Source organism: Misgurnus anguillicaudatus, chromosome 1 (assembly GCF_027580225.2).
Source record: "Misgurnus anguillicaudatus chromosome 1, ASM2758022v2, whole genome shotgun sequence".
Classification (NCBI taxonomy): domain Eukaryota; kingdom Metazoa; phylum Chordata; class Actinopteri; order Cypriniformes; family Cobitidae; genus Misgurnus; species Misgurnus anguillicaudatus.
The window spans coordinates 7,808,510-7,833,163 of record NC_073337.2 but is presented as its reverse complement, the minus strand read 5'-3'; the positions used below and the strand labels follow the sequence as shown (position 1 = coordinate 7,833,163).

General features: G+C 36.7%; 1 protein-coding gene across 1 annotated transcript; it reads right to left on the bottom strand.

Moving 5' to 3' along the window:
* Window positions 1-6,087: 6,087 nt before the first annotated feature.
* Window positions 6,088-8,490, bottom strand: LOC141363940 (macrophage mannose receptor 1-like). Its single transcript, XM_073867813.1, has 3 exons — window positions 8,445-8,490; window positions 7,262-7,597; window positions 6,088-7,166 (listed from the first exon to the last, which is right to left on the bottom strand). The coding sequence occupies exons 1-3, from the start codon at window positions 8,488-8,490 to the stop codon at window positions 6,808-6,810; spliced, it is 741 nt and encodes a 246-aa protein (XP_073723914.1). The 3' UTR covers window positions 6,088-6,807.
* Window positions 8,491-24,654: the final 16,164 nt, after the last annotated feature.

Genomic DNA, 24,654 nt, shown 5'->3' with positions numbered 1-24,654 from the left:
CGTATCCACCTGGTGGATAATAGCGGTGTTGCGGAAAGACGGAAATACTCGTCATTGGCAGGGAAAGAGTTAATAATAAACCTATATGATGTATGCGGTCGACAAATACGACTTCCGAAAGACGAAACCGAAATCCTGGCCAGGACGCGTCCAGGAAGAATGGCACGTATGGTCACCCTATATTAGTACAGGTGGTACATTCATGTTTATGAATGGTCACTCATGTTTGGATTCATTGACTGTCTTTTGGATTTTTTTAACACATCTGAATGTAGATCCTGCCTTCACCTACTATATCATATTACTGTAGATTTGTAATGCTGATTTTGATGTCCAGTCAAACTGTAGCAATAGCCCATTAGCAATCAAAAAATTACCAATAAAAAATGCATTGGTACACATTACAAGTGACACGTATAGCGACAAAGCAACACAATCCCAATCATGTCCTGTGGATGCTAATCATTTGTTTATACTGTAAGAGACCTTTACGGATGGTAATTGTTTCATGAGGATGTCTGTAAAAATATATTTGCATGCCTCTACCGTGATAAAATACATGCATTTGGATGAAGTGCATGTGTGATTTTATAATTCGAAACACCTGGAAATGTGTGTGCTATCTTAGCTTGTTATTGTTATTAATAGTATTATTTGTGTTATGTTCTTTCATATTCTAATATCTGAATGTATATCAGAAGAAAATGCCCTTGTTAAAAGCTATAAAGTATTAAAAAAAAGTTAGTACATTTTCTTTTACTTAGGTATAACATGTAACAAGCACATCCACTGGACATTGGTTATTCTCATTTTTGGTAGCTCCTAAAGACTTCATGTTTGAAAAAAGCACCATGTCAGCATAGAGCATACAGTACCGAAAGTGATCAGCTATGTTTAACAGGAATGTGGAAATAAGTTACACATATACCCTATTAAGTGATCATTTACATGACCTGGAAATTTGATTTTATGTATATGTAATATTGTTGTGTAATTGAATAAATTTTTAAATTGTATTTAGCACTTGCTGCTGATAATAGATATTTTAAATATTTTTGTGATTTTCTCTTTATTTATATCACTCTGGAAGAGCGATAAAAATTGTACCCATAGTCTACTTCTTGTCATTTCAGTAATGAAGGTGTCAGTGTTTAAAATGCTTGAAAAGAAAGACGCTTCACTGATGCAGAATAAACGCTGAGCGTGTGACCATATGGTGCTTTTCAGTCAAAAGGAAGTGCAGAATGACTTTTGCATTGATCCCCTTTTTATAAACTTAGAAATCTGGATTCGGACAGCAATTAAATTACCACACAACCCTGGTGTTTGTCAAAAAGTAGGTAATTTGGCTGGGAATTTTTATGCGGGTAGTCGGAGAAAAACACTGACATTCTGCATTCGGACAACAATAAAATCACTGACTACCCCTTATAAATGATGAAAACACCTTACTTTCCCACGAGAAAGAATGACCATTGTCCTGGGCTTAGGACAACAAGAGTAATGCTGGGTACACACCAAAAGATTTTTTTACATCTTATAAGATTTTTTAAAAATTTGAAAGATCACAAACATAAAGGATAAAAATCCTAGATTTAACAGTTTTGCACATATAGTGATGTGCCATGGTTTTACTACAGTAACCATGTTTTTATTTTTTTAATTTTACTGTAATAAAACCACATGGTTAATTTTCGTAAGGGGCAGCACAATGCTTCAAAGGGGAAAATAATAAAATAACATAATACTACAGTATAAACATTATGAAAATGTCTAAACTCAAATTTACACTTAGGAACAGCAGATAACAAGCATTCCAGACCCCTCCCCAACTGCTCTATTTGGATTGGATTTTGGTGGGTTAACACAAACAAGTGTCCAGGTCGATCAGATACAGTAAGAGACTGACCGATATCTTTCATGGCCGACCTCAGTATTAAAGGTGCTCTAAGCGAATTCACGCATTTTAGACCATAAAACCTTTTTTGTTACATACAGCAAACATCTCCTCACTATCTGCTTGCTGCCTGTCCGCTGATCAAATGTAAAAAAAACGTGATCTCTGTACAGCCCAGGCTTCACAAACTGCAATAAAAACAAAGTGCCCAAACCTACAAACAGAAACGATAACAAAGTGTTCCAGCCAATAAACGACAAGAAGGATTTGGGGGTTGGGCGCGTTCATGAAAGCACGAAAGGGAAAAGGAGAGGGAGGAGTTAGCTACGCTCTGTTTGTTTGAAAACAGTTCAAACATCAACAAAAAGTGACGTCACACAGATTCGTTTAGAGCGCCTTTAAAGTTGGAAGGAGGAGGACATTTGATTGGTCCACAGCATTTGTCCTTATCATCCAATCTAAAACAGAAAGGCAATCACAGACATCTGCAACAAGCAAACCTTTTAAGGGACCTTCATCTGCGTGTTCCAGATTTGTTATGGACCTTCTGCACCGACTACAGGCGTCTGCATGTTCCATATTGACAGGATCCTCTCGGTGCTTCCCGGAGATCAGCACTTCATGTTCAAGGCTGTTGAACTGAACCATTTGCAGCATGGAAAAGCCTGACACGTGGCCTATGGGCCACCACCGGACTGCTCATCTGACCACACAGAACGTAAATATCACATAACCAAACCACTTTCCTAAAACCTTGGCATTGGTGTATTCTATCAGTAACTATTTACCATAGATGCTTTTCAATATTACATAAATCATTTCTTTAATGTTTAGCAGATAATTATTTAATTAAAATAAGGTTTTTATATTATCGGAAACAAAAAACATTCTGCCATAATTCAACTCAGTCACTTCTATTTTCCCCTTGTCAAAAATCCCTACACATGTATTAGTCTGAGATGGGGCTTTTGGTTAAAGATGAAGGTAATCTCATCATAACAAAGTCTGTTATCTTTGATCATCAGATCATGTCAGATTTATTGTGGAGAACAGACTGTCAACACTGCATGAAGTCATTAGTAAGCTCTTATATCATTTTGTTGAGGTGTGAAAAGGACTGTCCTTTTCAGGCCTATAATCCAATATTTCCAGGAGTTATGTCTCTATCTCCAAAAGCATCTGAACCAGATAAACAGATAGCAGCAGTATGAACAAAACCAGGCATCTTCATTTAGTTGTTTGCTTCACCATTTTCAAATCCACATTCACACGGATTTAACTATAATGTAGGCTACATTTCACTAAAGGTGGAATAAACAATCACTGAAGAATCATATTTAACATTTCATTTTGAAAAGCATGTACACCTATAAAGTAAGTGAAGACTACAAACGGTGTACAATTGACGGTGGAAACTTGTACCTATTCATAATTTTATAAAGTTATAATAAAATAATATAAAGTTATGTCATATGACATTTAATCGTAATACTATTATTTATTATTGTTGTTGTTAAAGGCACAATAAGTAGGATTTTCCCCCATCTAGCGGTGAAATTGTATTTTGCATTCAAACGAATAGTGCTCTCTAGCACCTCGCTTTTCCAAATGCGTGTTGCAACTACGGTAGCCTTTATGTACTCACTGATCTCCTTGTCAGTTTCAGCTGGTTCACGTGTTCTGAACGAAAACGCATTGGTAGGTTAGTGCTTTTTGTCCCTCTCTGCTATTATAGTTTATCAATACGGGGGAGCAACATGGAAGCCTCCTTGGACTTACCCGTTCAATGTCAGTAAAGAGCAGTGATGCCACAGTTACTTTGAAAAAGTAATCTGATTACTGATTACTGATTACTCCTTTAAAAAGTAACTAAGTTACTTCACAGATTACTTGATTTTAAAAGTAACTAAGTTAGATTACAAGTTACTTTGTTAGTTACATTCCAGTAGCTGCCAACACCCCCACTGCCTCAACATTAAAAATGACAACCGGTTTTGCCAACACTCACTTTATTGGAAGTGCATTTTTAACAGTAACGTCAACAATGTATCTCCTGACATTTTAAGTTGAACTGTTGTGTTTTAAAAAACTAAAATATATATATATATATATATATATATATATATATATATATATATATATATATATATATATATATATATATATATATATATATATATGAGTCTTTCTTGACTTCACTAAACATAAATAGGGGTGAGCAGGGGCCATTTTCAGAAAAACTTAATTTTGAAAGTTAATGTTTTAGACAGAGATATATTTTTTGCTGTGGTCAATAACTCACAAGTGTGGTCTATCAAAACCAGCTGGAATTTTGAACAAATGTAAAACGACTTCTGTATAATTTCACTTTAAACAAGAGTAGTGAATTGTTACTTTTGACCTTGACAGCAGGGACGAAAGTAACACACAGGTGGGTCAAAAGTAACACAACAAAACATGATGGATTTTTGTGTTACACTTGTTTTTATTAAATATATATTACTATGACCTCTTTAATATGTAACTGCAAACTTATTTTGTCATTTATCTTTGTAAAAAATAATTAAATTACATTTTTATTTTAAATTTCAGTTTTATCAAATGTTTCAAAAGAAACCAACAGTACAAACTTAAATTGCTGAGACTAAAAAAAAATTCAATAGTTTGAACACTATGAAAATAAAATTAAATCAAATTAGAATAATATCAATTTTTTTACCATATTATACACAGTATTAGCAGCGGGACAAAACTAACAAGTGTTACTTTTGACCCGACAGGATCTACTTACTCTATAAACTCGACTTACTTTTATTTTGAAAAACTGAGAAGTCTTCAGGATGTTATATACTTTGTAGATTTATCAGTATTGTAGCACATGAAACGAGAAAACAACGCGTTGTAAGAAAAAAAGACCGCTTTTGGAATGTACTTATCATGGTTGAAAACACAGTTCTGGATCTACACGTGGTAATCGGTGAGTAAATAACGCGATATTTGTCAACTCTTTCAGAGGTTATGTGCTAATATGCTGTCATAGTGAGATTTAGATGTTATCAGGGCTCGGAGAAAATCGCTTTGTTACTTTCGTTCTTCAACTCTCCCACACTTACTGGTTTTGCACTGAAGTCCAGCTTTTGTTGTTTGGGTGGATGAACTCTTCTCTCTCTATTGTACGTTGTTTACGTTTGTGTCGCTTACACGTGACCTGAATTGTCCTCGTGCTGAAAACGTGACTTGTCGCACACCTGACTTCACTTCCCGAGACGCAAGAAGAAATATACAAGAAAATATATATTTTACTAAGGAAAATTTCAAAAATAGTAACGCACAGTGACTTGGATAAGTAACTTTAATCTGATTACTGGTTTGGAAATATTAACGCGTTAGATTACTCGTTACTAAAAAAAGTGGTAAAATTAGAGTAACGCGTTACTAAGTAACGCGTTACCGGCATCACTGGTAAAGAGGAGAAATTCTAAGCTTACAAAGAAAAGTCAGATCACTGGCAGAGGTCATTTAACACCAACGAGGACATATTTATGAATAAACACATTGATTTTGATTAATAAAACACTTAAAACCCTACTAACTGTCCCTTTAAATTATTTATACATCTGTCTGAAAATTCTTTCTGATTGGGTGGACCACAAATCAAGTCAGTGGGCAAGAATAGAGAAATGTAAAGGAGAAATATCAGGATTATAAAAATAAGAATGCAAAAAAAGAGCAGACATAAAGTAAGGGTTGATCAACATGGAAAGTGACAAGAGGGAATTACATGCACTGAGAGAAAAAACTTTAACAAGACAATAAACATAAATATGGGCAACTAAAGCAGTGTGAACAGCTTTTTCACACTTTTTTCATGTTTTTATGTTTATAAATCTCCAACCAACACCCCCTCCCCCCTGTTTTAGTATTTGCTGTGTAGCTTCTTAGATCTGTTATTTAGTTTTATGTTCAACCTAACATAATGTACATTTCTTCTGTTGTTTCACAAAAGTAAATCAATAAATAAATATGAATTAAAAGGTATGGGCATTACCAGCAGCTAAAGTAATCAAATCAATACCAAAATGTATTTATTTGCCATGCAAAACATTTCACAAAGAAAAATTTTATTAGATTTGAATTAACAAATAAAGTGATTCATCATTGTTAAAACTCGAGGAGAATCCAGAATTTAAAAATCTGAATTATAAAAATAACAATCAGCATGATAAAATAAATCAACATAAATCATCATAAAGTACAAATAATCACCAGTGAGTCAACATGGACAAAAGTATTGGGATGCTCACTTTTAATGAAAAGAGTTTTAATACTTTGTCATTTCAGTTAGCATAAATCTTTATGCTATAGCATGGTGAAGGGGGAGACTGCAGACCTGGATCAGACAGATATACTGCCCAGGCAGTTTTATTCCCTGTTGTTCCTGATGCATACTGTACAGAGAGCCATCATCAGATCAGACCTAACAGACCAAGTGTGCCACAGAGATGAAATATTTTTGTAGGCAATCCCGGAATAAGCAAGTTAGCATTTTAGCACTTCCGGTTCTATTGTTCCAAAGTCAATGTTTTTTTTTTTTTTTTATTTTTTTATAGATCTTGGGTTAATATTTACACATTTTATTCTATGACATAAAACACAGCAGTAATACCATCACTCATTCCTTTTTTAAAGCTTTGAAGTGTCTTTAAAAGGGCAGCAATTGCTAACAAGTTGCTACACTACAGACATTGTTGGGGACTTTAAACATTATCCCGATGTTGCAACACGGGCACAATTCCTAACAAAGATTCATTCATTTTCCATATCAGGAAGCATGTTTTTAAATTAGTTTAATACAGTTTGAAAGATATGTCGGAAGCTTAAAAGCATAGCAATGTTAACAGACTTGCAATTTACCTCCTTTCACATAAAACTCTAAATGTGGTGTTGCAGTCTTTATCAGACCACTTGAATTTATCATTCACCTTCTCCATGGCACCACAATACTGAGACTTCTGATGTTCTGGTTGTCGTCCTCCTTTCCAGTTGCTCCAATTTCCCATATTAAGCCCATTGACCCAAATCCAGAAACCAAAAAGTCGACTCTGTCTAAGCCCGATCCACACTGGACCAGAAATCTTCTGTCTTTGTAATTCTCGCTCTGTTTCTATCTGATCCTCGTCTGATTCGATGCGCAGTAACCCAGACTCATTGCAGTAATTCAGAGCGTCCTCCCAGGACATTTTATGTTTACTCACATGAATGAAGCTTTCTGGAAAAAAATGTGAATTTAAAATTAAATAGTTGGAGTAGCAAATAATGGTAAATCTTAAAGTATTTTAATGTTCAAATGTTTTGTAATCTTACCGTAGCACAGAGCAGATGCATTCTCAGGTGTGTTACTTTGGATCCAGGACCCATCATCATTAAGATAAGTAAACATTGTGTCTTTCCTAATTGTGGTAGTTGTAAAGTTAGTGTAGTTAGACTGTCCTCCATCAAACCATGACAGCTGTGTTGATTTATTATACCTGAGGCCAATCCAGAAAGGAGTGTTACTCTCTTTTCCTGCGTTATGCACCAGTTGATTTTCAAATTCATTTCTAATAGTGACTAAATCAGTGTGATTCTCTCTGCAGTTCTTCTGAGCCTCAATCCAGTTTTTGTTTTGAAGGATTATTTTGTAATTGTGTTCACCATCACCTGTTTAAATGCAATAATAAGCACAATATGAGTTTATCATATAACTGTGCACTGTTACGTACTGAATAGCAAATGTTTTGTCATGGTCCTGCCCTCATGTTTTGTGTGGTATCACATGGCTTTCTTGTCTTCTAACCCTGCCCCCTCTTGTTATTGTTTATACATTTTATTTGTAACTCTTTTTACTGTAGTTTGCACATCATGCTCTCTTTCTCTGCAATTATAAAATTAATACATGTCAACATGTGACTTGTGAATTTTTGTATGGTAAACCACATAAATATTGTGTTAGGTTCTTGTTACATTGATAAATGTTTGGATACAATTTTATGTTTGGATTATATATTGACTTGAGGGACAGATTGTACTTTCTGACTAGTTTAAGTTCTCAGATTAATTACATTTCAATTTTTATCACATCAACATTAACACTTAATATCCTGAAGCACCACACTCTTAAATATGCTGGGTTGTTTTTAACCCATGCTGGGTAACTACTGGACAGAATACACCACTGGGTTAAAAATTACCCAATACTCAGTTGTTTCAACCTAATTTATGAGTTATTACAATCTATGGTTTTGTAACAACAGCCCAGCATTGGGTAATTTTTAACCCAGGGGTGTTCTGTCCAATAATTACTGCATTTTTAGAGTGCAGTTACATACTTCTGTTTAGATTATAATGATTGATTAAATTACCTCTGTCATCATAACACATGAAGTGTCTGTCATTATTACACTGAGTACAATCCCATTTCGCATCAGATTTCATTTCAGCACAGCAATTAAAATAGTCTAAAACAGAACTTTCTAACTTCTTAAATGTGACTTCAGCACCATCTGACCATTGTGGACCTGTGTAGGCACCAATCCAAGCTCTACTAGTAGCATTTTCTCGTGAAAGTTGAACCAGATTATCATTGTCTGTTTCATCATAGACTGTAACAAGGTCAGTGTAGTTACTCCGTGGGCATAAATCTCGAGCTTCACCGATGTTTATTGAAGTATTTGTGTGTTTTAAGTAGAATGATCTTAGTCGACCTGCAGAAGTCAAAGGAGGAGAAGCTGAGGAGAAATAATCAGTGTTACTAACACACAAATGACTCTGATCCATATCAAAGTTATACATGTGACACTTTGATCTGCTATGTAAAATTAAATATCTCAAGACTTTTCAAAAATTTCATACAGTTAACACATTTTAAAGCTGAAGGTGTTGTTGATATCTTTTGTTCCTGAAACTACTGTTAAAACATATTTTTAAGACATTGTATTTAATTGTATTTAAATGACTAAATTAAATTAAATTAAAGTAAATTATCTTTCATTTTTGCATTTGCCAAAACAGCTAAAAAAGTTAATATGCTTAAATAATAACACACTTTTTCGTCAACAAAATATAAATACTCACCCCACATTAGTACAAGCACAGTTAGATATACCATAGTAATGCTTCGTGTACTTAAAAATCTGGTGTAAAAGTGAATTATTGTCAATCAGAATCTGCTGGGTCAATAAAGAGTTTCATTAATAACAAGAAAATGTGTATACTTTACTTAATATTAGGGCATTTACTGTTTATCAATGTTTTTCATTATGTAAGTCTTGAATATTTTCAATTAAACAGTAATGAAAAAGTCATGTCGTTGCCACAAAGATTTGGGCCCTATTTTAACAATCTAAGTGCAAGGTTTGAAGCGAATGGCACAGGTGCACTTAAGGCTTGCTAGTTTAAGGTCAGAAAAAATGGTTGATGCGCCAGGCGCACGGTCCAAAAGGGTTATACCCAGGGCTTGACATTAACACCCGCCAAACTGCCAAATGCGGGTAGATTTTGGCTGTGGCGGGTAAGACAGGCAATCCCACTAGCCACTTTGGCAGGTTGAATATAATTTTTTAATTGTAGTTTTCTTAAAAGTTTATATTTATAAACAATGCGCAATGCGACACTGGAAACTACAACTCCCATGAGCACTCTGCACCCAGCGCACCGAACGCGCGCGATCAGCGAAGCATTGCGGACCAAAGCGTCACCTTCCAGAGAGTGAACGAGAGCTGATGGATTTGTGAATGCACAAGAGGACGCAGTCTGAGCGCATATACACTTCGGGAAAGATAAAACAATTGCATGGAAGTGATTGAAGAGATATAAATTGCGTGCACACTCTCGGGGCAAGAACGAAGAGAAATTCAGCGCATACCTGAATGCACACGAAATCAAAGGAAACCCACCAGCTGAGAGGTTCGTGCATCATTTTAATGTAACAATAATGCCCTCTCGACATTTGTCATTAAAAGTCTTAAATCAATTTTAACAGAAACCACGATCAAGCTTATAAAATACAATCTGCGTAAAGTTGACAGTAAAATTCATGTACATTTCTTGACAGTATTTACTGCTGTTTTTAATAAATATTTAAAGTGGTTGTCGAGGGGTTTTGTGTTTATCTTTAGTTAATCTTCTACACCCCTGCTCTACTTTTAATATATTAATTCAAAGTTAACCTATTTATGCCTTACTAACATCAGTGATGGGAGTAACGCGTTACAAAGTAACGCGTTACTGTAATTCCGCTACGGTAACACTTTATTTTACGGTGTCTTTGTTACACATGCTACATGTAATTATTATAGTAATTTATTAAATGCCGAAAAAACTCTAATGGCCAAAGATGCTAAGATACAAACGTTTCGGGCTTAGCCCATCATCAATGTAATTAGTTCTAGGAACTAATTACATTGATGATGGGCTAAGCCCGAAACGTTTGTATCTTAGCATCTTTGGCCATTAGAGTTTTTTCGGCATTTAATAAATGTTTCACATTAGTAGGATTTCTGTGTGCGGACTTTTCTTCTTTACTTTGATCTATATTTTGGAGTTACGCACCGGAGTTACCTTTGTATTGGACTAGAGGCGCGGACGCCATCCCTTCACACGTATTATTATAGTAATAACAGTTAATTATGTATAATTACATGCAACTAACCCTAAACCAAACCCTAATCCTAACCACAACCCTATAGTAAGTACATGTTATTAATGATTATTACTTAGTACTTACATGTAATTACACTGTAACAGTGATACCGTAAAATAAAGTGTGACCTCCACTACTTTTATCAGTAACGAGTATGTAACGAAGTATTTTTTTAAATCAAGTAACGCAATTACAATTACTGAAATTTAAATGAGTTCGTTACTCGCGTTACTCTATTTTGTAAAAAATAACATTACAGACAAGACATTTCTGATTTAACGTCGCATGACCGTGGTGGGTGGCGCAATGAATCATTAAACTTCATCATAGCTGACAGTGCATATAGAATGAACATGAAAAATCTAAACGGGACAACATACCTTTGTTTAAAAATTTTGCGCAAGTCATAATCCATCCGGTCTCATGTTTGTAAATTATCTTTGCCAAGCAATCCCAGTATGACATCAACTTACATTTGTAGTCCACAAAAGCAATAAATCTGAGAAATGTTTATCTTAGATGTTTACATCTGCCTTTATGAAAGAGAACGATCCGCGATTGTTGTTTGCAGAAAAATATTCACACAGCGCTGTACAACTGTTAAAATGTGTTAAAAAGTCCATAGTATGTGCGAGTGCGCATTTAGTTTCAGTTTTACTCGCTCCGTATCCGACAAAACAATCCACTCGCTCTGTGTCCGTCGGACAAAACAATCCAAGTATTCCGTTTTCTGATTAAACATCTTCCTTTAATCCTGTGTATCATTTAAATCCAACAGAAAACATATACAAACAATATATGACCAATGAGCGCACTTCCGCCGCAAGCTTCACAAGCTGTGTCCCAATTCCATGGCCGCGCCCTGCTAAGCATGCGACCTAAAAAGGTGAGCACTCGGTCTTTCAAGGTGGACGCCTCAGAAGTTCGCGAAGAGAACGGAAATGAGACAGTCTAACCTTCGGAGGACACATAATTTGCGTCAGCTGCTGCACGCGCACACGTGGCCTGTCAGCATGACACATCAGAGATGTTTCTGGCTTATTAAAATAAATATGGAATCAGAAAAATGATAATTTATTTTAGAAAATATGACATGTTGACACAATTGTCTCCAAATTCTTAAAGAGACAATACACAATTTTAACACATTATATATATTTTCAATGTAAACATACAGAATATTTGTCTAAATGATCTAAATGATATACATAAATAAACTAAGCTTACATATTAAGATAATTTCTAACAAAAATATTCAAGGGCTGAATCTAAAGCAAAATAGGCTCTTACAGTATGTGATATATTAGGTGTAAAATTAAGTGTAAAATAACCCATCCATACAGGGCCGGTTTTTGCTATGGGCAATGTGGGCGAACGCCCAGGGCGCAATCTATGTGAGGGCGCACGAGCGCCCTAAAAAGAAAAAAAATTATATCAAAACCGCTCATTTCCATGTCAAGTTAGTGCTGAGAAACACAGATGTGTGCATGTCAGAAGAGGCACGGGTGAGGGGGGCGGGGAATCAACTTGCGACTGCAAGTCCCTCGCTCGCCTTAAGGGGGGCGAGCGAGGGATTGACTGATCCCAGGCCAGAGGTCACACAGCACAAACTGCTGCGTCTGCTTCCAAATAACTGATCCCAGGCCAGAGGCCACACAACACAAACTGCTGCGTCTGCTTCCAAGTAAATTGTATTTTTCATTCCTAAAATTAACATAGACCCATATACATACGAACATGTAATTAATTGGGTTTTGTGAAAAAAATTCTGTAGAGTCATCTACGTGACTCACGTCACGTGACTCCGGTTGATTGACGGGTAAAACGGACGTTATTGTTGTTGGCAAAATGTAAGGAAAGTTAATGATGTCGAGTCATCCATCATCCATGGATCAAATTAAAAGACCAAAGTAGCCATCTCAGTTGCCCGGTTCAGAAAGAAGATGAGGAGAAACGGGCAAAAGATAAAGGTATGCCGATTTATATGAGTGACGACGTGAGTGACAGTAGAAAATAGGCTATTTATATTAGCCTCGCACTCTTGCTAATATGTTGCTATTAGCCACAGAATACGACTGTATTTGGTTTTAGTTTTGCTGAACTAGCAACTATTAGAATTGAGGCATCATGCCATACAACTAAATTCACTCTATAGGCAACACAGTCTAGTTGGTGTGTGCAACACAAAAAGTGCAAATTCACACAGACCTCCTGACTGTAATTTTTTATTGTTTTACGCTATATGTGTCAACTTAAATAACTTCTAATATACATTGACATGGCATTTTGTAAGCTACAGTGATATAGCTTTTTAAATAAATTGTAGTGTATGCTTAGTTTATATAGGATGTTAACAAATACTAATAAAATGTGTGTTATGGTCATTTTAATTGGGTAACTGATGCATGTGTGAAATAAGTGTATCTAACTTACATAATTGTATCTTAATTGTAAATTCAGGGGCACTTCTGAAATATTTTAGAGCTAGAGCACCCACTGGCCAAAATGAGGAGTCAGATACTTCCACAGCAGCATCCGTGTGTGTGTGTGTTAGTGTGTGTGTGTGTGTGTGTGTGTGTGTGTGTGTGTGTGTGTGTGTGTGTGTGTGTGTGTGTGTGTGTGTGTGTGTGTCTGTGCGCGTTCGTGTGTGCGTGTGCATGAGTGGGTGTTTATACTGTATTACATGTTTTTCTCTGTTCTTGCTACCTTTTTGTATTTAAGATTATATATAACAAAATAATACATGAAGGTGGCGGGGTTTGGGGGTAATTATTTTTTCTGGGGGCGGCCAAGGGATGGTTCGCCCAGGGCGTAAATCTAGCCAGGACCGCCACTGCATCCATATCATTTTATTGTTTGACTGTCCAGTACTGTTTATATTTACATTTAAAAAGCAGACATAAAAGTAACTTAAAAGTTACTTTCCCTAGTACCTAATTACTTTTGATATACAGTAACTGGTAGAGTAACTCAATTACTTTTAAAAGAAGTAACTAGTAACTGTAACTAATTACTAATTTTCAGTAACTTGCCCAACACTGACTAACATGTTTTTCATGCACCTTAACCCTCTGGGGTCCAACCATTTTGGGACACTGTCAGAGGTTCTGACATGCTCTTACATTTGGTCTTTTTTCAGTTGCTTTAAAACATAATAATGGGAAGTGTCTCATACCACTGCGTTCAGCACAAACTGGGCTAAAATATTATATGAGCTACATGTATGTACATGTTTGTATTTATGAGAGAAAAATGTTTATGCGTGGTTTTTAAAAAAGCAAAATTTGTAAGTCTCTGATATAAGTCCACAAAACCCATACTAAACATGTTTTAACAAGACTTTCCTAAACATAATCTAGTAGTCTAGAGTTTTTTCTTTAAAATGATGTGACAATCACCATGCCTACTTATTCACATAAAACAATGTATTCATTTAGAAATTGTAAGACACTTTTTGTTTAGACGGGCTGTATGCGAGAAGGATTGATTGACAGCAAGCAAACAAAGGCTCGCATAATGAGCTGCATAATGAGGCAGGAGGGAACTACAGTAAAGAATGTGAGGACAAATGTATACATGTTTGTTTGAGGTTTATTAAGTTAACAATATAATCAAAATAGAAATGATGGTTAGTAGGACATTTTAAGTTTATTTGGAAACAAACCTTATTCAAAAACTTTGTATAAACTAAGAAACTGATACACAACAGAGCTGTAAACTTCATGTGGCTCATGTTACCATATAACTTTATGTCCAAAAAGTGTTTTTCCACTTCATAGTTTTGTACTGATGAGAGAGATGCAGACCTCTAAGAGAGTTATAAACAGCTGTTAGCATAAATTGTCCACAGAAATACCCTTACTTATATAACTGATGGGTAAATGTCACTGATTCTAAGTTACATTATACTATCTTTTACATAAACTTAATCTCAGATAAACATCTGCAGCAATTAATATAAAAAGCTGTTTTCAGATGACTGTTTTCAGATGCCCATCCCCTTATCATCTAGCTTCTGTTTTAAACGTGTTTCTGTAAGCGCGTATGAACTTTAAAAACACATCGCATATGGCGCGTCCATGTGCGCGAGCCCGCGTCTCCGTGTAACGCAGCACTCATAAAAACGGTGTTGCGTGTAAAGCGCAATGTATGGAATTTCCTTGCATGTAAACAATATGGAATCATTTTACAGCAAATCCCGCAGTGCAGCATTTACTCAAAGTTGCCATGAAGGATACAAAAGTGAATAATAACTGTGTCTAACACTGTACAGCATGTAACAGATATCCGCCATTACGGGAGGTCACGCGGATTTGTTTGTAAATAAGCATGTAAACATGGAATCATATTACAGCACACACTTAAAAGATACAGCAGTTCAGACTTACTGAAAGTTATAAGTGGATATATATAAGAAGGATATAAGTGAATAACTGTGTTCAACACTGTTACAGCTTGCAACAGTGAAATCCGCCATTAAGTGAGATCGCGTCCGTTTGTAAACAATGCGAAAGTTTTTCAATCCGAAGCGTGTAGTCTGCTAAGGTTGCTTAACGTTACTGTATGTAGGCTGAACTGCACAAGCCATGAGCATATTAAGTTACATGATAGCAAATATAAATGGTATAAATTAACTGTTAACGTTACTTACTTCTAATCCAGCTCCAGTGCGTTCTCCATTGTTATTCTTAGGTAACGTTAAAGATAAATGCTTCTCTTCCTCAATGTCCAGACATAAATGAAGATATTCCTCACGTGTGTGTAAAGTTTATCTCCCAAACATGCGGTGAAGTCTTTAAATCTGATCAAACTTTACGCTTTGCAGCTCGTGTCTTCATTACCATGTCAACAGCTGTGGGCATGACCAAATTAAAGATAATGAAGTCAGCCAGGAAAAACAGTACTCTCTTTACTTCAATTCAGATTACATAAACAGGCAATATTTGTTTTTTAATATATTTAGCTTGTTTAAAAGTAGACATTTCAGGCTGTCTTTGGATAAGTGTATCAGGCTTGTGTGACGAGTATTCGCGGAGTGTGTCTGGATGCACACCCTGTTTATTTTCTTTATTTGACAAAAACACAAAGATCTGTTGTTATTGTGAATGAACACATATTAAAGAAGACCCTTTACCGTTTCAAATGATGTCAAACACGTAAGTGTATGATTATTAATGATGGAGTATTTTAAGTTGATTCTGCCATGATAAGGAAAAAACACGTCAAAACGCGGGCCCGCGTTTTTGGACCCCAGGGGGTTAATATATGATATGATCTATACTGATATACCTGCTAAATACCAGCTAATAAATGTCTTAATTTGGGTGGTCAGACTCCATTTGAAATTCAATCTGCATCTAATTTAGCTAAACCAAATAAATTTGCTCGAATTAAAGTCATTTTAGGATGCCAAAGTCAAGTTTAATCATATAAAATTTATTTTACTACCAACAAAATTGTGGCCAGTGAAAATGATGAGTGGCTAGTAACTTTGGAAAACAACTAGCCACTTTGGCTGGTGAGCCAAAAAGTTAATGTCAAGCCCTGATTATACATTATTCTCTTAATCAGTCATGGGTGTGTTTAAAGCGAACATGCAAAAAAACAGTCAGAAACTCATTTGACATATCTGTGTGCTGCTGTGCATCCCTGTGTGTGGTATGAGCAGAGTGTTATAGCCGTATATTACTATGTGTACTTAAAATAAATACATATATTTTTTATTTTACAAAATAGCAACGCGCCAACAATGTGCACCTTGTTTTCAGACCAGCACGCCCATGGGCGCACAGATGGGCGCTAGTGCATCTGCTATTTAAACAATGTGGCACTGGACGTGAAAATGATGAATGCATCAAGCTGAATCTAGCAAAAACAAATGCTGTTGCATTGTGCCTGGTGTATGATAGGGCTCACAAAGTGTACTTTGCCACAGTAAGTTTCTTTTAACACACATAAAAAATACCTTAAAAAAGCTTGTCCTAAAGTCTGATGTACAAGAAAGCAGACAGTATGTTATTAAGTTGTTTATAACTTTGTTAGCAGATAACTAATAGATAGCTCTTGATCGCCGCCCTTCTGGAAACAAAATTTAAAGCCATGGTCTTAGAGTTGATGTTGTCAACATAACCACAGACTTTCTCTCTCTCTCTCTCTTTCTCTCTCTCTCTCTCACACACACACACACACACACACACACACACACACACACACACACACACACACACACACACACACACACACACACACACACACACACACACACACACACACACAATAGCTGTGGTATTTTGCATCTGCGTAAGAGCATTCAGTGCGATTGGTGCTTGTTTCAACATTATGTAAATGGTCTGGGTCGTTGCCACGATGTTGTGTAACATAAAAACATTCCAATGTTGTCATATTCATGTTTTACAGTGTAAACGTGTTTAGTTTAATACAGTACATCTGTAAAGTATAGCATACTAAAAGTATACTGTGTGATAGTATGACAAACAATAAATGCTATGTTATATTTGTAGATATGAGACAACCAGGCGCGGAGCTATGGGCGGGCCCCAGGCCCGCCCAGTTGACAGCTGGCCCGCCCAATCAGAAATGTAAAAAATACTACTCTGTATAGTTAGACATGTATACTACTTTATGTGGTGTAATTTATCTATTGCATGTTATGTTAAAAACAGTAAAATTATAAGTAAGCCTGATAACTATTTAAAAACTATTAAAGTCCCGAGCAGCTTTCAGCCATGATCACTTTGAGAACTTTTTTTGCAAGCAAGTAGAAAACGTATTTTGAATAACAACACGTTATAAATATGTGCTGCGCGCTTTCCTCTCAATAACATAAACACACAAAAAATATGACAGCGGGGTAAAAAATAGAAAGAAAACATCTGATCATAGTGATGTTGTTTGATATAGCGATATAGCAGCACTATAAGTCACGCCACGTTTATTGCTACACTTTATACAATATAGCCTATCATAACAACCTATAAGCCTACTGTGTAATTGAGACATTAATTTAAGAAATGCATTAAAGCAGAAAGACGTAGGCTGCGGAAATACAGTTCACTTCAATCCACACCACAGACGTTCTTGGTTTGCTTCTTATTTATTAAATCGAGGCAATTGTTTGATCAAACATTGATTAATATTAAGATACAATTTATACAAAACGAAATTCACTTTAAAGAAAGTCTTTCTACAAAACAAACCTCGCAAAATCGCTTGCCCGACGTCCATTACGGGCTATGGCGAATTCCTGTCGGGCTAAAAAAAAATGATGCGCCTTGGCCGTCGGGCGGAGGAAAAATATTGTAATGTGTTTGTATTCTCTCATATTTAGTTAGGTAATTATGTTGTATGTAATTCGGCGTCACCTTGTTAGCCATTACTATCCTCACTAACAAGTGAAACTTTCAGGAAATGAAGTGAAAGCATTAAATCCATTATTCCTTTCGTTCACGTCTGATATGCGCGCTCCTCGGCTCCGCTCTTCACGAGTAGGCTTGCTCTTGTGCTCATCAGAAAGTATATTAAATGTTTATTTATTTGTCATTTCGTTTAACCCCAGAGTTTAACATTATTCTAGCAATTCCCTTTTTCTTTCTTTATTTAGTAAGTTAACTTAAATATGTGAGAACGAAAATATATTTTTAGTGATTTGCATGAAGAGAATATGATGTTAGAAGCTTCATTTTAAGCATTTAGTTGCCGTATTTATGTAAACACTTTAATAGGTTATTTAAAAAAGTATAAGGTTTTTTGGGGTTCATTTATATTTCCTGTCACTGTGTGCAGGTTCTTTTTTGTAGGCTATGAGAGCCCAATATTTTTTTTACCAAAAAGGCTTAATAAATGTCACGTTGCATTACAATTTATAGTATCAATAATGTCAAAAATGTGACGTGCAGTTCGGGTGTGTGTGTATGCTGTTTAAATTAGTGTTCTGAAGTTTTGACGAATTTTATAGACTTCTTATTCAAAAGTGACACCCATAGATTCAGGCCCACCCGGACTTAATCCATGCCCACCCATATGTCACGTTCTGCATCCGCCACTGGAGACAACCACAAAGTATGGCTTCAAATTTGCATCCAAAATAAACGTTTAAACAGACAATATTGCAGGTAAGTTATTTAGATGTTTTGCATTAGCAAAATGTGACATTCTGTTATCTGTTTTACTCTGTGTGATAGTTTTAAAACACACATAATAAAGTCATATCAGTCTTACCTGATGTGAGCAGGTTGTGTTATGTGACAGTTGCTCAGGAGGAAATTGATTATATATTCCAGAAATTCCCTTACTTTAGTTAAGGCAGGAACACACAGGTGAATAAGGCTAGTTAGTGTTTATGCATTCTGTCTAATATTAATAGTTTTGTCAGCTGATGTCAGTAATACTCTTCTGCATCAAAATAAAGCATTAAACCATTTTTTATGTTTTTTTTTTATGTTCAAATCATCTTAACATAAACATTCACAAGCTGTAAGCATTTAATAATTTAGTTTTTAATTAATGAACTAATTAATAATTAATTATTTATGACGGACAAATTCTTTGTATTTTTGTAAGAGATTGTAAGCATTGTATAATGCAAATATACAGTAAAGCCAGATCCATGTTGTTTTTTTGCTCATGTGCAGTTGTTTATATACTGAATCTACGTGTTTTTACACCTACAGTGGTTCGTTTGAGCCCTCCAAACACTCTCGGTGCAGTTAAATGTGTAAACTGTATGTGAACAGGCCAAGTGATCTCAGACCCCCCTAAAAAGACCCAAAGCATACTCAGACCCAGGGACGTACTGGGACTGAAATTCAGCCCGGGACTTTAAGATGGAGAGGCCTTTTACGCGAGTGCCCTTGGTGCACGAGCAGGATTTTTTGCTGTTCTTTTAATTCTAGTAGTGTTTTTATGGTATGAAGAGAATCAGATTATGCTGAAGACCTTAAAGAAACTTTAGGATAACACCTGCCTCCTCAGGTTGTATAAGCAAGTCACCACTGCACTAAACACAACCAGGCCAGCAAAACCTAATCTCGAACACATAAGTCACAGTATACTGCTAACTACCAGCATGTTATGTGTACAGTCGGTTGGAGTGATAAAATTGTTACAATTACTCACACATACCCACTCAGATAATCAAAAACTACAATACAGTCCCATAAAATAGAGATTGTGTGTGTACGTACTCACTTTCAACTCTCCCTGGCTCCACTTCCCCTGTGCTGGACCCTGCCTCTGCTTACTGATTGTACAGCTACATATGCGTGAGAAGAACATCAGTAATAAATATGACTAAGAATAATTCCTTTTTTTAATTAAATCTGTGCTTTAGTCAGGTTATAATCTAGTAAGTGGAACTATTGCATTTTATCCTATATGTAAATATATAATATTGTGCTGTATTTTTCTATTTGTGTGTCCTTAATAAAGCTTTGATTGATTGATTGATTGATATGCCCACCCTGCTGAAAAAAACAGCATCAAACCAGCATGGGAATTATGCTGGTCTATGCTGGTAACATATGCTGGTCTTGCTGGTATGCTGGTTTTTCCAGCAGGGTAATATGATTGCCTACCCAGCCCTGCACACTGCCCCATCACTGTTTTTGTACTGGTTCCATTCTCCTCCTCCTCCTCTTGTTCTGCTTTCCTTCCTCCTCCTCATCAATATGACTGCAAGGGTCATTATCAACCTGTCTCTCTCCATCAGTGACCTTAACAGCTAATATTCAGACATACAGGGATTCCTTAGACCATTTTACTGTTTGAACACAATGATGACGTGGAAACGTATGCACGTGCATGTTGGCAATGGAAGTATGGCAAGAATCAGCAGTGAAGCAACACAGACAGAGAAAGTTATATTTAAAAGTTGACTTTATCAAGTTTTTCAACACAGCTACCAGATCTGTGTACTATAGTTGAGTGAATAGAAGACGTTAGCAGATGGCCAAATATAAAGTGATCATATATACGTATATTAGTATATTATTAGTGCAACCAAACGCAATTACCAGACATTTTGATGCTGGGAAACTGTTTTGATAAACTTACTGAGTTGCTAACACGTTAAAACCAATGGGGAACAACACCACTTCTGTTGCCAAAATGCGCACGCAGGCTATTTCATCAATTTCATAAGCGGGATAATGTAGAGCGAGGCGGTTCCCACAGCGAATACAACCAAGCTCCGCTTTGAGTGGGGTCCTGATAGGCCTGTCGGGGTTGTATTCGCTACAACCGCCTCGCTCTACATTATCCCTTATATATGCCTATATTTAAATGCAAATATAAATTATTTCAGTGTATAATAGATGCATCACTAATTGTGCACCTGTCCTGTCCATGCTGCTGGTCCTTCCTCATCTGCACGTCCTGCCACAGCGTCCTTTTGACTGCGAAAAAGGTCTGTTAATTTGGGGCATTTAGCTGCCTCTTGTGCCATCATTTTTATTTTTTAGGCCCCACCCATTTCTTTCTCTTCTTTTCTTGTTTTCGCAATTTTTACCGTCTTGTCTATGTTGCATTCACACGAATCCAAACCTGACCAAAAGTAAACTCTTTTGATCGGCACCAGTTTGAGCCAATCGGATGTGAGGAAAAACAAGGATCAGTCCAAGTTGGGAGGGGCCGCTCTTATCCCCCCTCAAGATTTGAAGAATTGGTTTGGCCCGGTCTGAAACAGACACAGCGTTCCGCTGCAGCTGAGCGCCTGGTCAGGCATTTAAAAAAAGGCCGGTTCGGCCTGAAATGGACCGGCCGTTCGGGATTGCTCCCGGAACTCCCGATGGCCAGTCCGCGCCTGCTCAGACCACATCTGAAGGTGTTCTGAGTGTGGTTCGCTTTTAGGTTCTTTTGGGGTTCGATTTCTTTTTGACTTGTGAAAGCAATGATGTCCCAGTTCGCTTCACATGTCATTTTGACATCAACTGCTGCACAGAAAGCTGGGGTCTTGAGTTCTTGTTAAATTGTGATGTGAACAAGAAAGGGTCTGAGATCACTTCAGTTCTGAAGAGGACCAAAAAAAGAACTTCTTGTAACATCCATCAGGTGCAGTGCCCTTTTGCTCCACCAGATAGCGCTTGGACATTCTACCCATTCAACACTACATTTCCCATAACCCCTTTCATGGACTAATTTTCCATCATTGTTTGCACATGTGTTTCATTTGCCTTGTTTCCCCAGCCCCAGTATTATAGTTATCATGCCGTAGTCTGCCCGGTTTTGGTTCCTGGTTCTGCCCGATTTTGGTTCCTGGTTCTGCCTGGTTTTGGTTCCTGGTTCTTCCCGTTTTGGTTCCTGGTTCTGCCTGGTTTTGGTTCCTGGTTCTGCCCGGTTTGCGTTCCTGCTTCTGCCCGGTTTGCGTTCCTGCTTCTGTGCGGTTTTCGTTCCTGCTTCTGCCCGAGGTTTTCCCTGTTGTTTTGTTTCCCTTGTGTCTGTTTTGGATTGATTACCTGTGTATAACCTTCTGGCTGTTTATGGATTATGATTGTGTATTACCCTTGTTTATGGACTACTTTAAAGAATTGCACTTGGATCCCCTGTCTTGCCTAGCCATCCACATAACAATTGTGAACACCAAAACGACTATGGTCGCATTTTGGCTAGTTCCTTTTCTGGTTCACTTTAAGTGAACTGGGTTTGTGAAAACACCCTAAACACAGTACAGTATATAAAGCAGAATATAATGAAAATCAAACATTAAAAATTAAGTAACACTAAGCTCCTTTTATTCACTGATGCTATGAAAGCTCAACTGAACTAAAGTCACCAAACACCTGAAGAGATCTTCTTTCTTTTTTTCGGCTTTGTAACATTTGTACTGCAACACACCGTCCTCTGTTGTCTCATCTTAACTACTATTCGGACGGGATTAGTTTTACATAGGGAGGTGGGGTAAAGCAATTTTTATCAGAGCTTCTCAGTGATTTTAGTCCAGTCTGAATGCTCCATGTCAGTAATCATTACGGACAACGTCAGTAAAGATTACGGCGACTTTTACCTTCTGTAAAAAGGTCCGGAGAAATTACCTCAAGTAACACTAATCCTGTGCGAATAGACCAGCTGTAAATATACACGTAAATCGCGTCATTTCCTTTTAATTTGCGGGTTTCTTTTAAATATAAAAGCGCTTAAAGAAGCATTTACTTGCATTCTAGACGGAGAAACAAGTCAGTGGCAAGACAAGTCAGTTTCTGAATAACACGACACAAACTTAAAAAAAGTCAAATTTACTTCTCAGAGGCGCGGAACTGTTTATGAAACTGACGTTCTCCCCAAACTGAAATTAATCACAGTGTTTCGCGTTTTACTTGTCTTTTTATGTTGTTTGCACATCTGATATCAGGAAGAATGGTAACGTGCACGTGAAGACGAGAGGTGATGCGCTGCGCAATCGAGTTACCCCTCCCACTTCTGAATGTTTTACAGAGATTTCTAATCCCGTCCGAATTGACCATTAATATTACAGACGTCCTGTGGTAAAATTACATTACGCCATCTACCCCTGTAAAACTAATTCTGTCCGAATAGGGCTTTACTTTAGGTTTATAAAGGTTAACTTGGTGGCCATACTGCATTGTTATCTTAACTCTAAACCAGTTTGTGATTAACATAAAATTAACTATGGACGTATTCCTATAATATCTGACATAATGATGAAATGATATATTTGACACTGTGTTGTATTTAGAAGTAAAAAGCAAAGCCAGTGAAAGAGTTTGGTGTGATGTTCACATTAATCAATGTTTCATCTTTGTACAGGATTGTCAATAAGTGCAGTGTTGAGTTTGTATTGTGTGATTTTAGGATCTCTGTCATCAAGATCACATGTGGCTAATGTTAAGCTTTGATGTTTAAAGAGATTTAATTTCTCACTACATATCTGTCTTTGTGAGAAAATATTAGATTCAAAGTCAGTCAACTCTGTTGTGAGCTACAAACACTTTTACTGAACCATAAGGCCGATTCAGTGACAAAGAGGAAGAACAACAGACAGGAGATAAAGTGATGTTTTGAAAACAATGAGTTTATTGAATAATTTTAATTCTGCATTCCTCAATGCTAAGTCTAACTTCATCTTACTAGAAACACATTCAACAGATGTTATACTACCAACAAGACTTGAAGAAAATGTATTGACATTAAAAACCAGTAAGCTAGAGAAAAAAAAAACATGATTTGCTTTTGAAGAAAAAGATTAAACAACTGCAATAAAGCTAAAAAACTAAAATAAAATTAATATGTAAAAAGCAGTGGCGGCCAGTGACTTTTTTTCTAGGGCCCATGATGCGAAGTTCGTCACAATGTAGCCCGTCATGTGTGTGGTTCGTAATTTCAAAATATGTGTTCTGCGCTTCGAGTGATCCTATGTGCATCAGGTGTCTTGTCAAAATAAGTGCCTGCTGCAGACGCAGACATACATGTCGACCGTACCTGCAGGCAGCCGCTGCTGTGGCATTCATCTGAAGCTTTGGGTAGTGCTGTGACGGATCCGCGGTTCGGCTCGCACGCGATTTGCGAATTAATATGCAATTTAAATAGGGTAAGTTTATCATTAACGTGTTTCTAAGGCTTGCAATTGTTTAAATGGTTAAACAATTTAACAGCAAAAAGGCGCTCAAGTGAGCAGATTTCTGTACGCACATGCGGTTCAGTGTATCCGGTCCAGCTCCAGTCAGTTCCAGAGTTGCGCTACTTTGTGTCATACTGTAGTCCATTAACATACATTTGCTGAATAGAGCAATGAAAAACAACGTAAAGTTTTTATGTGAAGCGACTGCTGCATCTTCTTCCTGAAGCTCTGTTTGGAATTCGCCCTCTGCCTGTGTGTGAGCACGCGTTTAAGTGCCCTTAGTAGTGTACATACAGAGAGAAGTGTTTCAAAAGTTAAGCCAACATAAAATCTTTCTTTTCTTGACAAGGCACATACACGCAAAATGATCTCACAGTATTCTTTTTCTAATATTTTTTTTTTGTTTATGTCTTAAGAAACCAGTCAGAAACAAGTCTGGGCTTATTTGTTCTTAATAAAGAGACAGTAACCTCAATTAACCTACTT

What these genes read in the sequence shown, in the direction of transcription:
- LOC141363940 (XM_073867813.1), bottom strand. Translation starts at nt 8,490, where the DNA reads ATGCTACTAGTAGAGCTTGGATTGGTGCCTACACAGGTCCACAATG. An exon ending in GCCTACACAGGTCCACAATG is followed by an intron (nt 7,598 to 8,444) that starts GTCAGATGGTGC and finishes GCATTTAAACAG; the next exon opens with GTGATGGTGAACACAATTAC. An exon ending in TGCATCTGCTCTGTGCTACG is followed by an intron (nt 7,167 to 7,261) that starts GTAAGATTACAA and finishes ATTTTTTTCCAG; the next exon opens with AAAGCTTCATTCATGTGAGT.